Here is a 21718-nt window from a genome sequence, read left to right as displayed (position 1 = left end):
AAAAAAACAGTTAAAAAGGCAGAGATAGAGATGAGAGTTCTACCATGCAGGTGCTAATATATCCTTAATCTTGTGAGGTACTCAGTACTATTGTGGTGAGCACTATAGAAGTACATATCAATAAATAAAATATAACTCAAAATATGGGTTAGCAAATGAAATATTTTAACAGTAATTATATCAGGTATATAAACTTAATCTATTAAGTTTCAATTTGCTTTGCATAAAAATAGCAGAGATGTTTAATGTCCCAAGTCTGACTTTAAAATGAAAATACTAACCTTAGCTAAAGAGCTGGTATAATGTCACACTTGTATATTAAATGGATGTTCATATCTGCCATTCAGTATGTGTTACATTTCTCTCATGACCTTAGCACCTTGGCGAACTTTTTGTATTACGTCATTGTTAAATGCAAAACTGTTCTTTGTAGATCTTAGGGATACATAAGGAAGAGTATAATCACAGGTTACAGTTCTAGCGAATGCTGTTGCAAAATGTGACCTAAAAACAAATCCACTATAGGAATAAGTGTAACCATTTACTCTACAATTATAAATTCACATAGCTAATTTATATTAATTAAGTTGAATTGGATAGGGCCTGAAAGTTATTGAAATGGGAGTTTAAGAAGAAACAGACATGTGAGAGAATCATTAACATTTGTCTCTTTGGCTTTGTCCTGTTATGGAAAAATGGCCACTCCTATCTTTGGGAGGGTTATGATGTGTACCTTTTACACTTCTAAGGATTAGTTACAGGGAGTTGCACAGAAAGAGACAGCGCTGGTGTGGTCAGGAAAGGACAACCCCTCTTGTCAAGTGCCCAAGAACAGATTGTTGTGGGTGTCAAGCATTTTCAAAACAAGTTTTCTTTGTTTCAGAACAAGTTGCAGCAGGAACAGAAAAATACAAAGGTATCCTATAATCACTACTTTGCACTTCAAAAAGCGAATAGTCAGATTACTTTAATAGGATTTGGAGATCCTCTCTTTTAATTCTAACATGGCCATGCTGTTGACACCACTGATATATTATGACTTTATTAAGAAGCGGCAGCATAATAATTCTAGTCTGGGAGGAATAGGCGAAAAACACTTGTAAGCCTCTGGGCTCTATTCTGCCCTGATCTATGGTCTGCTTAGATCTCGCTTTCACCTAATTTACTCGGAAGAGGGTGGAGTGTGGCTCTCCCAGCTAATTTATGAAAGAATCTTCTCTGACTTGAATTGTTTCCACTCTCCCCAGTAACTGGGATATTTTGTTAAGGATCAGAGAAAAGGAGAATTTCTGACCTGAGTGCCTGTTGCCAAGTATTGATATTTATACCAAGGTTCTTAGATACTATGGGGATGGGGTGTTATAATAACCTGAATAGGAGAGAAATTGCATTAATGCAGTGTTCACGGTAAATTTGCTGAGGGGTAGTTTATACTTTCCCACCACTTCCAGAGCACATAACTCAAGATCTAACTTACTTTGGTACAGTTACTAGTATAGGCTTTGTGTAAAAATAAACTTTGCCTGAATAATTTCTTAAATATATTAAGTTCTGCTTTGGGTAGGTGCATCCCATCTGTTGCTGTGAACAGCATAGTGGGGAAAGGAGAGAACTCAATCAACATTTACATTGAGTCACCCACTGTGTCTTGAACATTACATCAAAGTACTGAGAATAAAGTCCCTAGTGTCTTTCCTGTAGAACTTCCTTTACAGCTTCCATGGATCTAGAGGCACTTGTGGGTGTTTTGCAACAGCAGTTCATTTGGGATGAAGAGGTGCAAACTGATTTTCATCATTTGGCACGTGAAAATTTCAGCTAGAGTGAAGTTGCTTATAAGCAGGGCCGGCTCTGGCTTTTTTGCCGCCCCAAGCGCAAAAAAATGGGGCGCTGAGCGGCAAAGCAGGGGGAAAAAAACAACAGCGCAGCTAGAGCGGGGGCGGGGGGAGACAAAAAAAAGGCGCGGCTGAATCTGCAAAGCAGGGGGGGAAAAACCAACAACAAAAAAACACAGTGTGGCCGGAGCGGTAAAGCGAGGGGGGGGCGGGGACAAAAACAAAAAAACGGTGCGGTTGGAGCGGCAAAGCAGGTGAAAAAAAAAAACCTGCAGCACAGCCAGAGCGGTAAGGCAGGGGGGAGAAAAAACAAAAAACAAACAAAAAAAACCCCACGTCTGGAGTGGCAAAGGGAGGGATGGGGGGGACAACGGCGCGGCTGGCAAAGCAGGGGAAAAAGCAAAACAAAAAACCCTACAGGGCGACCAGACCCAGGGTGCAGGGGGACTCCCTGTGCTACAGAGTGCGCGCCTGGTCTAGTGGGGGAGGGGGAGAGAGAGAAGGGGGGCGGCCAGCACTTCAGCGGGGAGCTTACCCCACGGCCCCGATTGCCGCGCCGTCTGCTGGGAGAGCTCCGCGCTGCTCCGGTCGGCAGGGAAGGAAGGACGCAGGCTGCCCTGCCGAGTTTGCTGCAGGGCGCTCCCCTCCTCCACGCCCTACAGGGCGGCCAGAGCAGCAAACAAAACCAAAAAAAAAGCGTCAGTGCAGCCCTAGGATTGAGCGGCATGCCGCCCCCTAGAATCTGCCGCCCCAAGCACCAGCTTGCTCAGCTGGTGCCTGGAGCCAGCCCTGCTTATAAGCAAATGGTGTTGTCTGAAGGAATCGGGGCAAATTCGTAGGTAATGTCTATGGAGGTGTGATTTAGTTTCTGTGGCTCTGATTCTCAGATGCATCCAATAATCACTAGCTGCAGCTGGGAGTGGGGGGGAGTGTGTAGTCCTGGGCCAAGTCCTCAGCATAATTTGCAGCAGCCTCAACGCTGCCTTGAAGGGCATTACCTGGTAACACCAAGAGGCTATTCAGGCAGCTGGAGATTTCCAGAGCCCAAGAGTGCCACATTTCTTTAGCATGAGCCATGAGAAGATGACACAGAGCTCCCTGACTTTCCAGGGATCCCCACTGTTAGAGGGGAGTACACCCTCCAGCCCGATACAGCAGGTTTAAATAGGATTTGCAACAGGGACACCTCAGTTACTGGCAAATAACCCACCTTTCTCCTTTAGGCCTTATCATGAGCTAATTCAGTTTAAACTAAATCGAAGGATAAACAAAAATAGATCTGTGACTAGGGTTTTTTATTTCAAAAGGGCTAACTTTAAAGAATTAAGGAAATTAGTTAGGAAAGTGGATTGGGCTGAAGAACTTGTGGATCTAAAGGTGGAGGAGGCCTGTAATTACTTCAAGTCAAAGTTGCAGAAACTATGAGAAGCCTGCATCCCAACAAAGGGGAAAAAAATCATAGGCAGGAGTTGTAGACCAAACTGGATGAGCAAGCATCTCAGAGAGGTGATTAAGGAAAAAGCAGAAAGCTTAACAAGGAGGGGAAGATGGGAGTGATCAGCAAGGAAAGCCACTTTATTGAGATCAGAACATGTAGGGATAAAGTTAGAAAGGCCAAAAGCCATGTAGAGCTGGACCTTGCAAAGGGAATTAAAACCTATAGTAAAAGGTTCTATAGCCATATAAAGAAGAAGAAAACAAAGAAAGAAGTGGGACCGCTAAACACTGAGGATGGAATGGAGGTTAAGGATAATCTAGGCATGGCCCAATAGCTAAACAAATACTTTGCCTCAGCCTTTAATGAGCCTAATGGGGAGTTTAGGGATAATGGTAGGATGACAAATGGGAATAAGGATATAGAGGTAGATATTACCACATCCGAGGTAGAAGCCAAACTCGAACAGTTTATAAAATATATGGAGATATACCTCTCTCATAGAGCTGGAAGGGACCCTGAAAGGTCATCAAGTCCAGCCCCCTGCCTTCACTAGCAGGGCCAAGTACTGATTTTGCCCCAGATCCCTAAGTGGCCCCCTCAAGGATTGAACTCACAACCCTGGGTTTAGCAGGCCAATGCTCAAACCACTGAGATATCCCTCCCCCGTTAATGGGACTAAATCAGGGGGCCCAGATAATCTTCATCCAAGACTGTTAAAGGAACTGGCACATGAAATTGCAAGCCCATTAGCAAGAATTTTAAATGAAGCTGTAAACTCAGGGGTTGTGCCATATGACTGGAGAATTGATAACATAGTTCCAATCTTTAAGAAAGTGAAAAAAGGTGATCTGGGCAACTACAGGCCTGTTAGTTTGACATCTGTAGTATGCAAGGTCTTGGAAAAATTTTTGAAGGAGAAAGTAGTTAAGGACATTGAAGTCAATGGTAATTGGGGCAAATAACAACATGGTTTCACAAAAGGTAGATCGTGCCAAACCAATCTGATCTCCTTCTTTGAGAAGGTAACAGATTTTTTAGACAAAGGAAACACAGTGGATCTAATTTACCTTGATTTCAGTAAGGCATTTGATACGGTTCCACATGGGGACTTATTAGCTAAATTGGAAAAGATGGGGATCAATATGAAAATTGAAAGGTGGATAAGGAACTGGTTAAAGGGAAGACTACAACGAGTCAGACTGAAAGGTGAACTGTCAGGGCTGGAGGGAAGTTACTAGTGGAGTTCCTCAGAGATCGGTTTCGGGACCAATCTTATTTAATCTTTTTATTGCTGACCTTGACACAAAAAGTGGGAATGTGCTAATAAAGTTTGCGGATGACACAAAGCTAGGAGGTATTGCCAATACAGAAAAGGACCGGTATATCATACAGGAAGATCTGGATGACCTTGTAAACTGGAGTAATAGTAATAGGATGAAATTTAATAGTGAAAAGTGCAAGGTCATGCATATAGGGATTAATAACAAGAATTTTTGTTATAAGCTGGGGACGCATCAGTTGGAAGTAACAGAGGAGGAGAAGGACCTCGGAGTATTGGTTGATCACAGGATGACTATGAGCCGCCAATGTGATATGGCCGTGAAAAAAGCTAATGTGGTCTTGGGATGCATCGGGCAAGGTATTTCCAGTAGAGATAAGGGGGTGTTAGTACCGTTATACAAGGCACTGATGAGAGACCTCATCTAGAATACTGTGTGTAATTCTGGTCTCCCATGGTTAAGAAGGATGAATTCAAACTGGAACAGGTACAGAGAAGGGCTACTAGGATGATCCAAGGAATGGAAAACCTGTCTTATGAAAGGAGACTCAAAGAGCTTGGCTTGTTTAGTCTAACCAAAAGAAGGCTGAGGGGAGCTATGATTGCTCTCTATAAATATATCAGAGGAATAAATACCAGGGAGGGAGAGGAATTATTTAAGCTCAGTACCAATGTGGACACAAGAACAAATGGATATAAACTGGCCATCAGGAAGTTTAGACTGGAATTAGACAAAGGTTTCTAACCATCAGAGGAGTGAAGTTCTGGAACAGCCTTCCAAGGGGATTAGTGGGGGAAAAAACATATCTGGCTTCAAAACTAAGCTTGATAAGTTTATGGAGGGGATGGTATAATGGGATAGCCTAATTTTGGCAATTTAATTGGTCTTTGACTATTAGTGGTAAATATGTCCAATAGCTTGTGATGGAATGTTAGATGGGGTGGGATCTGAGTTACTACAGAGAATTCTTTCCTGGATGTCTGTCTGGTGAGTCTTGCCCATATGCTCAGGGTTTAGCTGATTGCCATATTTGGGCTTGGGAAGGAATTTTCCTCCAGGGCAGATTGGCAGAGGCCCTGGGGCTTTTTCACCTTCCTCTGCAGCGTGGTGCACAGGTCACTTGCAGGAAGATTCTCTGCATCTTGAAGTCTTTAAACCATGATTTGAGGACTTCAATGGCTCAGACATAGGTTTGATAAAGGAGTGGGTGGGTGAGATCCTGTAGCCTGCATTGTGCAGGAGATCAGACAAGAAGATCATAATGATCCCTTCTGACCTAAAAGTCTATGATTCTATCATTATCTAGGGGAAAGGGTTTTTAAAAGAAACCAATACATGAGCTAATATGATTTTAAACTCTACTCAACACCTGTAAACAGGATTTAACTCTTTCAAATGTCATGGTCAGTCCTTGGGATAACGTTTTTTAAGGTGTTAAATCCTTTTACACTAGCTGCTAATACATTTTTAAACAGCATTTAACTGAAATGCTTTAAATGACAAGTAGTATCTAAAGGATCAAGTTTGTCCACAAAACTGGCACCAGATAGGAATCCAAATGGGACTAGCTGAGGCGGCCTCCAAGTAAGGAGGAACATAAATCCAGACATTTAAGGATCTAGGAGAAGGTGGTGACAACATCTATATCTTTAGAAGAGGATCCAAATTTTTTATTGGAGGGCTTTCACTTGCCATTGAAAACCAGTGCCAAGACAGACTACCATATCGATGATGAGTGCTCTGCTCTGGGGACTGAGTTTACAGCGGGTATGGAAGAGCCTTTGCAACCATGCTTTGACCATCAAGAATTATTTATTTTTCCTCCAGAAATAATCGCTTGAAATATAATGCACTGGGACAACTATAGCCTGAGTTTTTGACATAGATGAAAAATGTCAGTACAAATAGATGACTTTGAGGCTGTCAATGTCAGAAAACTTGGCACCAAAACACTCCTGCACAAGCGAAGTTTGAAGTGCCTATCTTTCTCCAACTTGGCTTTTTGAGTGAATTGGGAAGATGATTGACAACCATCAAGTCCTTGTCCCAGATGTGGGAAGGATAATAAATGCTGGTTGAGAAGGCACTTTGTGGCTTTTTCTCTCATAGTTTGAATCCTGATTGTTCTGGGGTCAGGATCTGACATTTTTGGAACATCAAGGTGGTGAAGAGAAACAGAAACCTTTTACCAGTTCTCAGCGCTCTTACACACCAACCAGTAACAAGAAAACTATTAAGCAATTATCTATAAGAGCAAAAGGAACAAAAAAAAAAAAAAGCGAGAAAGCAGAAAGTGCATCACAATGGCAGGACTCTTTCAGCATAAGTTCCTGGGAAGCTTTGTGTAATCGGAAATTACTACAGCTAAACAATTTCAACTCTAGTTTGTGGAGAGGATTTTCATTGTTGGAATCTAAAGGTCAAACAATGGCGTTGCAAATCAGTAGAAACCACCTCATAATGGCACAGTACAGTGTCAGTGCAGATTTGCTACCATTTAAACAATAAAATCCAACACTGCAACTGCATTAAAATATCATTAAACTTAGGGTGAAATTTCACAAAAGCGAGTGAATTGTGAGTCAAGTATGTTTTCAACACCTGGCTTCCAAGCCTCTTGGATTTAGACATGTATTAGTATATGTAGCCTTCTTGAGACCTTGCACCACTGTCAGGGTTTTTAATGACTGGAAAAACATGCAAACACTGAGTGGTCTGATTCTTCCTTTTCTCAGATATGTACTATGTGCAATAGCGAAACTTTCTTTTTAGTGTATAGTAAGGTCAAGGAAAAATAAGTGCTTTACTCTCAGTAGTGTCCTTGAACATAGCACTTGCAATTCAGAGTATGCTTTTATCAACGTGTATTGGTTAAATACAGAGAATGTGTGTTGTTTTCTGAAATGCTAAAGAAAAATTGCCATAGAAACCCAATGACTTACACCTTGAACTTGGAAAATGACCATTTGAAGAAACAAAAACAAAAGATTCTTGCAAGACACTTATCAAAGAGCTAGACATTTGCCTGTGCGATGATAAACACCCATTCTGAGCAGCGAAGATAGCAAACCCCTTATACTCAGGGCATGTCTACACTGGCAGTTACAGCGCCAGCAGTTACAGTGCTGCTCAGAGAACGCTGAAGGGAATCCGCTCTTGTGTGTTCACACTGTCAGCTGCCTGCGCAATAGCGTGTTCGCACTTGCAGTGGTATTCGGAGCAGTGTACTCTGGGCAGCTTCCCACAGAGCATTTTTTCCTCTTTTGCCACTAAGAGTTGTGGGAAGACAGAAGGGTCGCAGGGCATCCTGAGTCCTGTCCCAATGCCCCATGATGCACTGCATCGCATCCCAGAAATCCCTCTGCTTCCGTCTGCATTTGGCGCCATCTTTCAATATTTTGTGTACTGCGCACCCTGCCTCTTCGGGCTGCAGGAATGGATCCCAAACTGTTGACCAGTATGCTTCCCGCTCTCACTAACACGTCACGAGTAGCAGTAGAGCTCAACATTGATCTCACCATGCATAGAAGCTACGACACGCGATTGCTTGTGGCATTCACGGAGGTCCTGACCACAGTGGAACGCCGCTTTTGGGCTCGGGAAATAAGCACTGAGTGGTGGGATCACATCATGATGCACATCTAGGATGACAAGCAGTGGCTGAAGAACTTTAGATTGAGGAAAGCCACATTCATGGGATTCTGTGATGAGCTCGCCCTAGCCCTGCAGCCCTGTGAAAACATGAGAATGAGAGTTGCCCTGCCATCAGAAAAGCATGTGGCGATTGCACTGTGGAAGCTGGCTACTCCAGACTGCTGCCAATCGGTCACTAACCAGTTCGGAGTGGGAAAGTCGACCATTAGACTTGTGTTGATGGAAGTGTGCAGGGGCCATTAATTGCATCCTGCTCTGAAAGACTGTGACTCTGAGCAACATGCGTGACATTGTGGATGGCTTTGCACAAATGGGCTTCCCTAACTGTGGAGGGGTGATAGATGGCACACATATTCCAATTCTGGCACCAGACCACCTAACCACTGAGTACATTAATCTGAAGGGGTATTTCTCTATGGTTCTCCAGGCGCTTGTGGATCACCGTGGGCATTTCACAAACTTTAATGCAGGCTGGTCTGGAAAGGTGCATGACACATGCATCTTTTGGAACACTGGCCTGTTCAGGAAGCTGCAAGCAGGGACTTTCTTCCCGAAAGAGATCACCGTAGGGGAAGTCGAAATGTCCTTGTGATCTTGGGAGACCCTGCCTGCCCCTTAATGCCGTGGCATACACAGGGCAACTTGACAGCAGCAAGGAGCAGTTCAACAACAGGCTGAGCAAGTGCAGAATGACTGTTGAGTGTGCTTTTGGCCATTTAAAGGCCCACTGGCGCTGCCTCTGTGGGAAGCTGGACCTGGCTGATGACAATATTCCTATGCTTATAGCTGCGTACCTCACACTCCATAATATTTGTGAAGAGAAGGGTGTAAGCTTCATTCAGGGCTGAACCGCAGAGGCACAGCACCTGGAGGCTGAGTTTGAACAGCCAGAGACCAGGGCTATTAGAGGGGCACAGCACGAGGCCATAAGGATTAGGGATTCCTTGAGACAGCAATTTGAAGCTGAAAGCCACTAATGTTTGTTGCTATGCTTGGGAGTGCAGTGCTTGTAATGCTAGGAGGTGATTGTGGTTGGTGCAAACAATGCACTGTGAAGGTTTAAGAAAATTGCCTGTTGCTTTGCAAGGCTCTGTTTGCTTTCAATTAATAGAATAAAGATTGCTTTCAAACCAACACAATTATTTTATTAAAAACAACAACCAGAGGAGAGAGTCAAAGAAAAAAAAACATCAGTAGTGAGGGGGATAGGGAAGGGAAGGTCCCAGGAGGAGGCAGAGTCCTTGGATGGCTGAAGATTTGTGTATGCCCAGGGACCATATCCAGCATTCTCCTTTGAAGTACATTGCAGTGGCTACTGTACTTCAGCAGGGCCAAACTGCAGAGGGATGAGTGTTGAATGCAGTGGGTACTGGGAGTCTGCAGTGCTGGACTGTGATGGGGCAGGAGTGGAATGCAGCAGGTACAGACTGGGGTCAGGAGGTTGATAAGAGTGTGTTGGCAGTGTCTGGGGGAAGCATGGGAAAGAGTATTGCGACAGTGGCTGCAGGGGAGGGTGGGTGCAGAGCTGCTCGGTTTGCAGTGCTAGTATCACCTGGAGCGTGTCTGCTTGGCACTCCATAACGTTTAAGAGCCACTCCGTGGCTTCATTCTGGCATGCCGCATTCTCCTTTCGGTCCCTCGTCTCGCTGTCCCCTCCTTCAATTCCTGTTTCCCGGCAGCGGAGTGCATCATAACTTCATGGAGAAAGTCCTCCTTAGTTCCTCTTGGACACTTTCTAATTCTGCACAGCCACTCGGCTGACGATAACAAAGAGGGAGGCTGGGCTCCCAAGGTCATCTCTGTGAAGTTTAAACACATTTTACAGAAGCAGTATTGTTTGCAACACATAGAACACTGATTCAGTGATTTATAACATAACCAGTCCTCACACACCTGTCACTAACTGGCTGACCCCAGGCAAGCACACATGAAGCACAAGACCCCCAAAATGGTGAGTAGCCACAGAGGAAATCAGTGTTCCCGGACCCTACTGTACACTGAACATGTGGCTCTTGGGGAGAGCCAGTACTGTAGGGAGTGGGGCCTGATTATCATTCCTGTCCCCACACTTTCCACAGGATGTGATCATTATGGAAGATACCTCGCTGCTGAGGGTGAGCAGGAAATCAAGGGAAGGCCTTCTCCAAGACTGCGACTTCCACCCTGGCCCCTATGTGACTTGCCTGTGTGCAGCAATGGTCCCCCACCCCCGTGACAGCAGAGTGGTGCAGGAAAGTTACCGTTAATGGGGCAAGAAACAAAGCAGCCCTGCCAAAGAACCTGCGGCAGCAGAGTGCCCAGTATCTCCATGAGAGTTTCCTGGAGATCTCTGAGGCAGATTCCTGTGAAGTGAGGGGGTCAATCAACAGCCTGTTCTGCCACACAGACTAGGCATGTGGTGAGAGACAAGCCTGCTTTCTGCAACCCTCCTGCCCCCAGTAACTTGCTTCAGCGATTCCCCAAATCAAATCCACTTCCCAGGGGCCTCCTCTCCTGTTTGCACTTCACCAACATCCAACAGCTGTGTCTGGCTAGCCTCCTCCAGAGTAGAAAAGAGCTCCTAACTGCATGCATCTCTGACCTCCGAGTCATCCTCTGCCTCTGGGTTCCCCTACCCCTCCACATCCTCACCCAAGATTTCTCCTCCTGGCTTGGTCCACTCTTGACTGGCAAACGAGCCACCGAAGTATCCACAGTGGTCTTCACAGTGGAGGTGGGGTCACCATGGAATATCACATCCAGCTCTTTGTAGAACTGGCAGCTCATGGGCGCAGCACTAGAGCGGCAGTTTGCCTCCCGCACCTTCTGGTAGGCGTTCCGCAGCTCCTTCACTTTGACCCTGCACTGTAGTGTGTCCTGGTCATGGCCCCTTTCTGTCATGCATTGTGAAATCTGTTTGTAGGTATCATAATTCCTATGGCTGGAGCATAGCTGGGATTGGACAGTGTCCTCTCCCCAAATGCTGATGAGGTCCAGCAGCTCAGCATTGCTCCAAGCGGGGGATCGCCTGGGGTGTGGAGTAGGCATGGCCATCTAGAAAGATGTGTTGAGACCACTGCACACATCACTGAGCAAACAGGAAGGAGACTTTCAAAATTCCAAAGAATTTACAGGGTGGGGAATGACGGTTGGTCACCTGAGGGCAGCACAGTAGAGTTCAAACCGATGACCAGAGAGGCAAGAACAGGCACCGTGGGACACCTCCCGGAGCCCAGTCGCAGCGCTGTGATCGATCACGGTGTCTACACTGACACCACAGCGCTGTAGCCCCGGCGCAGAAAGCTGTACGCCTCTAGTCGGGATGGTTCTTTACAGCACTGCAACTGTGCAGTTTCTGATCACTATGTGGCTTGGCAGTGTGTACACCTCGGGAGTTACAACACAGAAAGCTGCTTTACGGCGCAGAAACTTGCCAGTGTAGACAGGGCCTCGGTGTCAGCTAAGACCTAAACAGTTGTGAGGGGTTGCAAAGGCATCATGTTCAGCACCTGGGTGAGAGGCTTTTGCACACAGGAATTTTGCTGCACTCCAGGGAGTGTTGCAGCCAGTCCTCCTTAGCTTGCTGTAATATTGTGATATAGGGCCATTTGAGGGGGAGGAAGTAAAGCAGAGAAATGAAGGGACCTCAGAGTTTCCCAAAAGGGAAAAAAAAGTCAACCAAAAAGTGACAAAATCTCTCCAGTCCCAAAGTGGTACAAGGCAGAGATGTCACAAACCAAGCAGCATCAGAGCAGGCTTCCCAGTCAACAGGTACCTGGAAGACTGCATTATTTTTAACACCCTCTTGTCTGGAATCGAAAGACTTGCATGGTGGGAGATGGGATTTTAAAACACTTTTGAGACGTTTAGTTGTATCAGAGGGTAACGTATTGTAAAAATAAAAATGTGGTTTCTAATTGCTAAGAAATATCTTGCCCAGTGTTCTGTGGCGTAGCACTATTCAAGTTCTAAATTGCTGAGAGCATTAGGTCATTCAGTATGAATGGGGTTAAATGAATGGGTATTGTGAGAAATTAGTAATTGCTTAAAGTTTTTGGTTACATATGGTGTGTGTGTGTACAAAATGCAAGTATGTATGTGGTTGTATATCATTTTTTAACTCAGATCTATATAATAGAAACTTTATTCAGTATGATGAAAGCCATTTTCTCTCTCTTCTGCAGAAGAATGTAGACTAGCACAGCCTCTTTGTTTCTCTTTAGAATTACTTGGCTTTGTTTCTGTTGGAGTTATTCTTTCCCATAGTCATCCTCAGCCTGATGTAGGGCAATGTCCTCTTCAGCTCTAGTCTTTTTCTCTTGTCACAAAAGGCTGGTGGAACCTCACCACACTGCACCAGTGCCAGCAGACAAATTCATGGAACGTCTTTGTTTTCTTAGCCAGTAACAACTCCACGAGTCTGGTCCCTCCAATTAATAATCTCCAGAAATGAGCAAAAATCAAAATTTCCATCTCAGATGAAATTTTAATATTTTGATATTTTGTTTTGGCCCAAATTGGGATGAAAACCTGATATATTGATGTGGTGTGGCTTTGCCGCAGTTTGTCTCTCAGCGGGGCTGTGGGGTATCCCACCGCCTCGCTCTAGTCTGCCGGCCGTCGGCTCTGCGGTTGAGGGGAATAACGTAGACTCAGTTAGGGGCTCAGGCCCTTGGAGCGGGGGCTGAGTCAATAGTCAAATGGCGGCCCAGGCCCTAGGTCAGGGCAGGGCAGCCAGCAAACAGTCAGAGACTCAGGCCATTAAGCGGGGACTGAGTCAAGAGTCCAAATATCAGCCCAGGCCCTGGATCAGGGCGGGGCAGCGAACAAACAGTCAGAGACTCAGGCCTTTAAGCAGGGGCTGAGTCAGTAGTTCCATAGCAGGAGGTCCTAGCCTCTCCAGGCCAGGGAGAAGCGGGAGTCTGCCACCCAAGGAGTGGGTGGCAGGGGGGACGCAGGACTTCCCACTCCACTGCGTCCCAGCCCGGGGCCCTAGCAGCGGCAAAGACTCGCTGCTGTCAGTGGGGATCCTGGCCGCAACACACTGACATAGGTTCAGGCAGTGCTGCAGCCAGACTGGGGTCGGCTGCCCCTGGGCTACTTCCGCACTCCTCCTCGTAGGGTACCTGGGTCGTGCTCGCGTCCTTGGCTGTCTCAAACAGCATCGGTTCCTCGGGGTACGCAGCAAAGGGCAGGCTCGGCTCCTCCTCAGGGTAGCTGGCCCAGGGCAGGCTCGGCTCCTCCTTGGGGTAGCTGGCACGGGGCAGGCTCGGTTCCTCCTCGGGGTAACTAGGAAGGGGCAGGCTCAGCCAGTCCTCCTCGGGGTAGCAAGCACGGGGCAGGCTCGGCCAGTCCTCCTCGGGGTAGTGAGCAAGGGGTAGGCTCGGCTGGCCGGGTGCGAGATCCGGCTGGCTGCGGCCTGCTGCTGTCTCCCAAGAGGGAGCTCGGTCGCAGACGTCTGGCCTCTGCGGCGGCTGGTTCTTCACTGAGCTCTGCAGGTGAGCTTTTATACCTCCGGGTCTGCACCGTGACCTCTGAGGGGCGGGCGCAGGACCCAGTGGCTCCGCCCACGTTGGTGTTAGGGGAGGCTCATCTCTCAGCGGGGCTGTGGGGTATCCCACCGCCTCACTACAATTGTAAAAAGCAACAAAGAGTCCTGTGGCACCTTATATACTAGCAGACGTATTGGAGCATCATCTGACGAAGTGGGTATTCATCCACGAAAACTTATGCTCCAATACGTCTGTTAGTCTATAAGGTGCCACAGGACTCTTTGTTGCTTTTTACAGCTCCAGATTAACACGGCTACCCCTCTGATACTTGACAACCTGATATATTGAAAGTATTCATAGAACAAAAAGTGCTATAAATGTTTTGTTTTGAGCCAGTTCAATATTAAACTTCATCTGCTGGTGGTGCTGTACCATGGAGGTGCAGTTTGTGTGCCTCATGCAGTTATTCTTTCCTAAGGGCAAGGGCCCCTGGCTGGATCACATCTTCCGTGATGCATTATAGTCATGTGACTCCTGTAATGCACTATGTAGATCAGAGGGGAGACTGCAGTGCATTGTGGGAGCCTGGCCCGTAATAGAGAATGGGACCATAAAACACCTGTACTACAACTCCCATAAGGCACTGTGGCACTTCAGGCAGATAAAGTTCACTGTCAAACTGACTTGAATCAAAACATTTTTCAGTGCAGCAAACCAAAATGTTTCAATTCAGGTCAAATTGAGCTGAAACAAAATATTTATTTTCATTTGCCATTGGGAAAAATCAAAAAATTTCAGCAAAATTAAAAATTTCAATCTTCAAACACTGCAAAAATTATTTTGACAGAAAATTCCCAACCAGCTCTAATAATCTGAGTCATTTGACTTCTTTCTATTCTCCTCTCCCCATATGGAGACTCTAGACCAGGGGTGGGAAAACCACGGCCCACAGGCCACTTTAAACTGGCCCGCGAGCTCCCGCTGGGGAGCAGGGTCTGAGGCTTGCCCCGCACCACACAGCTTGGCCTCACTCTGGCCAGGGCGCCGGGTCAGGGGCTACACCACGTGGCTCGGCCCCGCTGCAGCGCTCCAGCCAGGGTGCATGGTCAGGGCCGCACCACATGGCTCCCAGAAGCCATGGCATGGCCCCGCTCTAGCCGGGGCACAGGGTCGGAGCCTGCTCCATACAGCTCCTGGAAGCTGTGGCATGGCCCCGCTCCGACTTCTAAGGGCTCTAATGGGAGCTGCAGGGACGGTGCCTGCGGATGGGGCAGTGTGCAGAGCCGCCTGGCCTCACCTCCGCGTAGGAGCCAGAGAAGGGACATGCCACTGCTTCTGGGAGCTTGCACCCTTGAGCCTCTCCCTATGCCCCAACCCCCTGCCCCAGCCTTGAACCCCCTCCCACCCTCTGAACCCCTCAGTTCCAGCCCAGAGCACCCTTCTGTACCCCAAACTCCCCAGCCCCACCCCAGAGCCTTCACCCTCAACCCCAATTTTGTGAGCATTCATGGCCCGCCATACAATTTCTATTCCCTGGTGTGGCCCTCAGGCCAAAAAGTTTGCCCACCCCCGCTCTAGACAATTCCCGTCATTTCTCGAACATTTCTTAAGTTTGGCATTTCCTCTCTGTCCCCACCAGTAAAACACAGATTTACACTATGACACACTCTTACCTGAATTGCCCCTTTTTCATCTCCCTGTCTCTCATCCCCAGTCTGTCCAACATGCTGCAGCTAAAATAATTGTCTGAACATGTCACATGGCTGAAGTTCTTTGCATGTCCTCTGTTTCTTTCTGCAGCCAACCAGTAAGTGTGTTGAATAATCATTATCTTAAGTCTTCCATAATGTCTTGCATCTCAGGTACCAAGATGGGAAAACTCATCCTGGGTAATAGTCTTTGATATTACCTGTACCTCATTCTGGGCAAGATAACAAATGACAAAGTAGAAACTTTAAGAGTTGGGAAGGAAGAATGGGCATTTAATTTTATCAAGTATGACATTCATTTTTGGAAAAACAAGGAGTCCGGTGGCACCTTAAAGACTAACAGATTTATTTGGGCATAAACTTTTGTGGGTAAAAAACCTCACTTCTTCAGATGCATGGAGTGAAAGTTAAAGATGCAGGCATTATGTAATGACACATGAAGAGAAGGGAGTTACCTCACAAGTGGAGAACCAGTGTTGACAGAGCCAATTCAATCAGGGTGGATGTAGTCCACTCCCAATAATAAATGAGGTGGTGTCAATTCCAGGAGAGGCAAAGCTGCTTTTGTAATGAGTCAGCCGCTCCCAGCCCCTATTCAAGCCCAAATTAATGGTGTTAAATTTGCAAATGAATTTTAGTTCTGCTGTTTCTCTTTGAAGTCTGTTTCTGAAGTTTCTTTGTTCAAGAATAGTTACTTTTAAATCTGTTATAGAATGTCCAGGGAGATTGAAGTGTTCACCTACTGGCTTTTGTATGTTACCATTCCTGATGTCCGATTTGTGTCCATTTATTCTTTTACGTATTCATGTTTGGGTACATGGAACCCTTAGAAGAGCAATAAGTTTAATCTGAACTAACAATAGAGTAATGTGCTTGCTGAAATAGTGCTGTAGAATCACACTGTAAGGAGGAATTTAAATTAGTATTGCAGCAGCACAGACAAGCACACAAGAGTGAAAAGAAAGGATATTGTAGATGTAGATAAAGATAGCATGGAAGTGTGTACTTAGTGTCAATAAGATTTAATTTGAGAATCATGCCACAGCAGAAAGCTGACTGAAAAGTGATACAGTATTTGTGGTGTTAATACAACAGGGAAGAGAAATATAGATGGCAGTTTTGGAAATGGAACTAAATATAGAAATACTCTCTCACATATCCAACTTAACAAAAATGAACTTCCTTGCCATTTAGGAAAATATGTGGCTTTTTGAGAGACTATTGAAACTAGAAGTCAAGAGGAAAGGAGCAGGCATAAGAGGAGAGGCTCCAGAGGGGAAGGAAGCAAGCAATTTAAAATAAACATGTAGAGGAAATATAATCAAACATTAAGACAACACAAAGAGAAATGCTAAGAAGATAACAGAGATACTATGGTTGACAAAATATAAGGGAAATTCCCATATTTAGCAGAATGTTGAGAGCTAGTCATGATATACTCCAGTAGGCCACATTTTCAAATGTTTACTACAAAAATGTAAGTGCAAACCACATATCTTCTTGTACAAATCAGATGATAACACACACTCTTAGCTGGTATAGCCATACTGATGTGAAGTCACTTTTGTGAGCACAGTTTCAGAGTCCACCTCTTCCAAAATTTGGTCCACAAAATCAGGAGCTTTTGTGTATTCAGTAGAGGATACATACTGGTTTACTATTTCGTGTGTGCGCTCTCGCTTGCTCTCTCGCTCTCTCTGTTTCCATTATCATTCTTAGGCTCAAGGTGTGATCTCAGATTCCCTAAGGCATCCTGCAATATTCTTATCTTGCACTACTCATCTGGCCTTTAGCCAGTATTCTCACACAACCTTACAAATTTTATGCAAGTTGATTGTCATTGTCTTCTAATGAGCTTAGCAGGCATATTGCCACAAAGAGGAGAGGAGCTTTCCCTCTTTTGATCTTACGGTATTTTCAGTATCAGTCATGTTCAGGAGTAATTATTCAGTGGCATCAAGAAATTCTATCCAGTTTATGAAATTAGATCTCTCAATTGATTGTGGAGATTCAGCATATCCACTTGTCTGATGCAATATCTGGAATTCTTGGCATGCATTATTACCATAGCAGTAGATATAAGTAATACAGTGAACATAATTTACAGGTATCTTCATTTCAGAAATTACAAAGAAATACTCTGTGAGAAAATATAAATATAGTTTGTAAAGCAGATTTAAAAGAAAAACTAGAAAAATGAAGAGTTCACAATATAGAGAGTAGTAGGTGAAAGTCACAAGAGGCAGAATTAAGGTTTAATTTCCTTTGATTTACTTGGCAAATAAAAGATCTTGAGGAGCCTATAATTGCAGAAGTGGACACATTTTGCTGTTAGTACAAAGTCCCAAAGGTACAGTATAAACCAACTTGCAGTGATCAGGATGGATTCATTCTATGCGTTGATAAAGTGACTCACTAAGTTCATCATAGAGAAGACAGTGATACCAAGGTCCAGAATATACAAAGTACACCCCATTTACAAAATGATTCGTCTTTATTCCAAACTTTCACTCAGAAAGTTGTTTTGTTTTACCAATTAGCAAGAAAGGAATTACTGCTCATCCATTTAATTTATTCACCACAGAGAATTAACTGTCAACTCTGATCCTGTATTTCATAAATGTTCCTGGAAGAAGGCAGATCAAGAGTTTATCCATTGCCAGTATTCTCACTTTCCCAGCTAATTGTGCAATTCCACTGAGTGATTGTGGTGCTATATTTGAAGCTTTTTCAAAAGTTGAGTAAATCCAGTTATCCCAGAAGCGTGGTGAGCATCAAGTATATAACAGATGCCAAATTTGTAATGCTGTAGCAAATGGTTTAACCTTTCCCTTCACGCTGTTTCTCACTCAGGCCATGGCTACACTTGCAAATTTGCAGCGCTGCAGCAGGGTGTGAAAACACACCCTCTCCAGCGCTGCAAATTGCGGCGCTACAAAGCGCCAGTGTGGTCAAAGCCCCAGGGCTGGGAGCACGGCTCCCAGCGCTGTACGTTATTCCCCACAGGGAGGTGGAGTACGGACAGCGCTGGGAGAGCTCTCTCCCAGCGCTGGCGCTTTGACTACACTTAGCGCTTCAGCGCTTTGAAGTGCAACTGTAGCCATAGCCTCAGAGAGCCCAACGCTGCTTATCTCTGTACCTGATATACCATTGTACCTAGACTAAAGGAATTAGAATACAAATCAAGGGAAGAAAAGAGAGCAATTGCCAATGATTCACGAAAGCTATCCACAAAATATTTTTTCCTGCAAAACATAGTTTTGGAATGTATAAAATATTGAATATGCATGAGACAAAGTTATGCTGACACTACAAGACGACATTGGTACTGATCACATTAGTAGTGCTGCATATGATTGTGGTCAGTTCATCAAAGGAAGTAACGCTACTGAAATTAAAAAGATTGAAGCGCAAGGATCACCAAAAATACACTGTAGAATTTTGAGAAGTAGGCCTCTTATTTATGTGACTAAATATGGACATAGGCAGCTAACTTCAGGCTCCCATTTTTTAAAAATCTTGGCTGTGGGTACCATGCACACATGATTGTTCTGAGTTTGTTCTTTGCTAACCACAAACTTTCTTTTTCCCCACTAGGGCTTATTTCAAAACGTTTGTCCCTCAGTTCCAAGAGGCAGCTTTTGCGAATGGAAAGCTGTAGGAAACACCAGGTCTAGAGAAGATGCCAGACAGATTATTACATCCACATGCATGTCAGCCCCAAGAGGACTTCCTGGAAGTGGGTTGGAATCTCTTTTTTTTTTTATACTTTTTGCCTCTGGAATAGCTTTGATCTCCACAGACTTCATTAACTCTGTAAAACAAGGACCTCAGCTGGCTAATTCTAAACTGAATATTTGATACTCCTTCTCCAATCCTCTCCTACCACTATCATTTCCTTTTATAGCCACTGGATTAAATTAAAACCTTAGTGTTTAGATGTGATACCATTGCCCTGTGACGACAATGTTTAATGTGATGCCTTGTTTCAGAAATGCTTGTCTTTCAGGTGTTGTTAAGAAGCGATTGTTTTCATACCAGTATTCTGTTGTTCTGAACCTTTGTATATTTTCAGCATATCCTAATAATATATAAAGCTGCCATAATTACCAGAAATGCCTAATGGACTATATAATGCCATATTCTGCCTCTGACATTTGCCTATATTTATGGTTCTTATCGACACATGTATGAGTCCCAATATTTAACTGCTCACTGCCTTTCAGATGTGTCTGATGTTGACATGGCAGTATTTTTTTTAATATCTCAGCTGAAAACTCATCATGAGTTGAATTCAGTGTCTTTATAGTCTAGTTTATTTCAGGTAACACAACTTAAGTTGACTTTCTAATTGACATCAGTTGCTGTTACTGAGAAAGGTCTATCGCTTTAGTATCAACTGTTCAAGTAACCAGTTGAGTAAATTAAGGAGACAAACTAGAGCTCCTGCATAGTCCTACAACTCTGTCAAGTAACGTAAATATCACTAATGAAATAGGCCTTTAACAAGGAATTAATGGAGTCTTTGAAGGCAACAGATACAATAATCTAGGGAAGCAGATTTATTTAACCTAAGACTTGCAGTTTTAGTCAGCACATATATGTAAAGAATTGATGAGAAGACATAATGGGATGCATCAGTTTTTCTAATGCTGTAATGGTAAATGAAGAATCCCAGCCACTCATCTTCCCCTTCTCGTGATATGTTATAGCAGGCCATATATAGCTGACTCTTAGTGGTGTCACTTCCCAAATTAAATTGTAGACAGACCAGGGTACTTTCCAGCATGGAATAAAGTTTGTGTGTTGTTATAAATGGAATACAGAAAAGGTACTTTCTGCTAAGTGTTAGGGAACTGGACTGATGAGCTGTTCTGAAGACATAATAGTGAAAAGTAATATATCACTATTTCTGTTGATGTTATGAAATATGTATACAAATTTTAATTGATTGGCAGTATTGCCCCAATCTCCTTGTAACTTTGGATTTTTAGAGAAAAGTATTGTCTACTAGGAAAACTGTGTGTCCAAGGAACAAGTGTGATCCTTGTAAATTAAATTTTCTTAATACATTCTATTAGTCTAGTTTCCCTGAGAAACTACCAACCTTCTAGCAAATTCTGTTTTTTTTAAATGACCATATACTATTGAAAGTCAAAATCAGTTAGGAGTTAAATACCAAGTTGAAGTCAAATCATAGGCCTTATTCCAAGTCTAAAGAAAAATGGGGACAGATTTTGTCCCTTTATCCGGTCCCTTGTAACTGTTGCTGAGTCACAAAGGAGCTGTAAACAGCCTTCAAAGGGCTGAGGACAAATTCTCCCAGCACAGGTACTACGTTGCGCTGCTGTAAACAGAACTGAAGCCCTTTGCTGAGCTAAGCTAAGCAGGGTTGTTTTTAAATATATCTTAGCTATTCACACATCATTACTGCATATGAACAAAATTTACATTAATCTATACGAGACAACCATAAACCTGCACTTCCTGAGGTATAAATCAAAATTACGTACAAAGACGCCAAGACTATTTCATATATGCTGTGGTTGGGAGGGGATATAGAAAGACAGTTATTCTCCTGCTGAAATCCAAGTCCCTGTGCTAGTTTTTTTGCTCTCTCTCTGAAATTAAATATTTCAAATGTTTCTTTTCTAGTGATGCACAGCTGAAACTAAGTAACAGTAGCTTGTATACCATTATGTATCGACACTGTATTTATTAACTTAGGAACTCTGTGATGGGACCGACTTCTTTAAGAAGATTTGGAAGGTTCACTCAAGAATATCTGCTTCGATTTTTGATTGCTCAAGTGGCATCTGTAATATCTCCATTTTTTATCTTATTTACATGTCAGAAATTGTCATGAAGCTACCAAAGGCTGGTAATGTTCCTCAAGCATTTCACTATGACAGTCACCTACACATTTTTAATCAAAATTCTACCCTTAACATCAATACTATGTATTTTGGACATTGGACTACTCTAGTACTGTGGTCTCTGTGCTCCAAAACTCTCCTAAAGCGCCACTGCAACACTATACAGAACTAACCAATCATTTGATATGTTCAAATTCATTAATATCTAATGGCTGTTCAGTGGCTTAGGTGAAATGACTTGATGGTTTCAGTCCAGTTCCTAATTGATCATATGTCCACATGACAAACCACAGTTGGCATTATTGTTTGCCATGTAGTCAGAGAGTTCATGGATTGAAAGATGGAGATTGAGCTTTATTACCCTAATTTGTAGTCCCTCAAAATCACAATTGAGGTACATTGTCCTCCACTGGGAGAAACTTGTACTGCCTGTAGCTTGGATAAATGGGTAATTT

At 44.1% G+C, this 21718-nt stretch overlaps 1 protein-coding gene across 5 annotated transcripts in view; it reads left to right on the top strand.

Annotated features, from left to right (window-relative positions):
- BABAM2 (BRISC and BRCA1 A complex member 2) overlaps positions 1-20502 on the top strand; it is a 425434-nt gene extending 404932 nt beyond the window's left edge. For 4 of the 5 annotated variants that reach the window (XM_039530877.1, XM_039530879.1, XM_039530878.1 and 1 more), the window contains 2 exons: positions 884-916; positions 18985-20502. In XM_039530877.1, the coding sequence (XP_039386811.1) occupies positions 884-916; positions 18985-19048 (97 nt within the window). In that variant the 3' untranslated portion in view covers positions 19049-20502. The remainder of the gene's footprint in view (positions 1-883; positions 917-18984) is intronic. The other variant, XM_039530875.1, reaches the window with a different exon arrangement.
- The last annotated feature ends 1216 nt before the right edge of the window (positions 20503-21718 follow it).

This window comes from Mauremys reevesii, linkage group 3, assembly GCF_016161935.1.
Source record: "Mauremys reevesii isolate NIE-2019 linkage group 3, ASM1616193v1, whole genome shotgun sequence".
Classification (NCBI taxonomy): Eukaryota; Metazoa; Chordata; order Testudines; family Geoemydidae; genus Mauremys; species Mauremys reevesii.
Note: the sequence above shows the minus strand (reverse complement) of the source record. Positions and strands in the feature narration are given on the sequence as shown.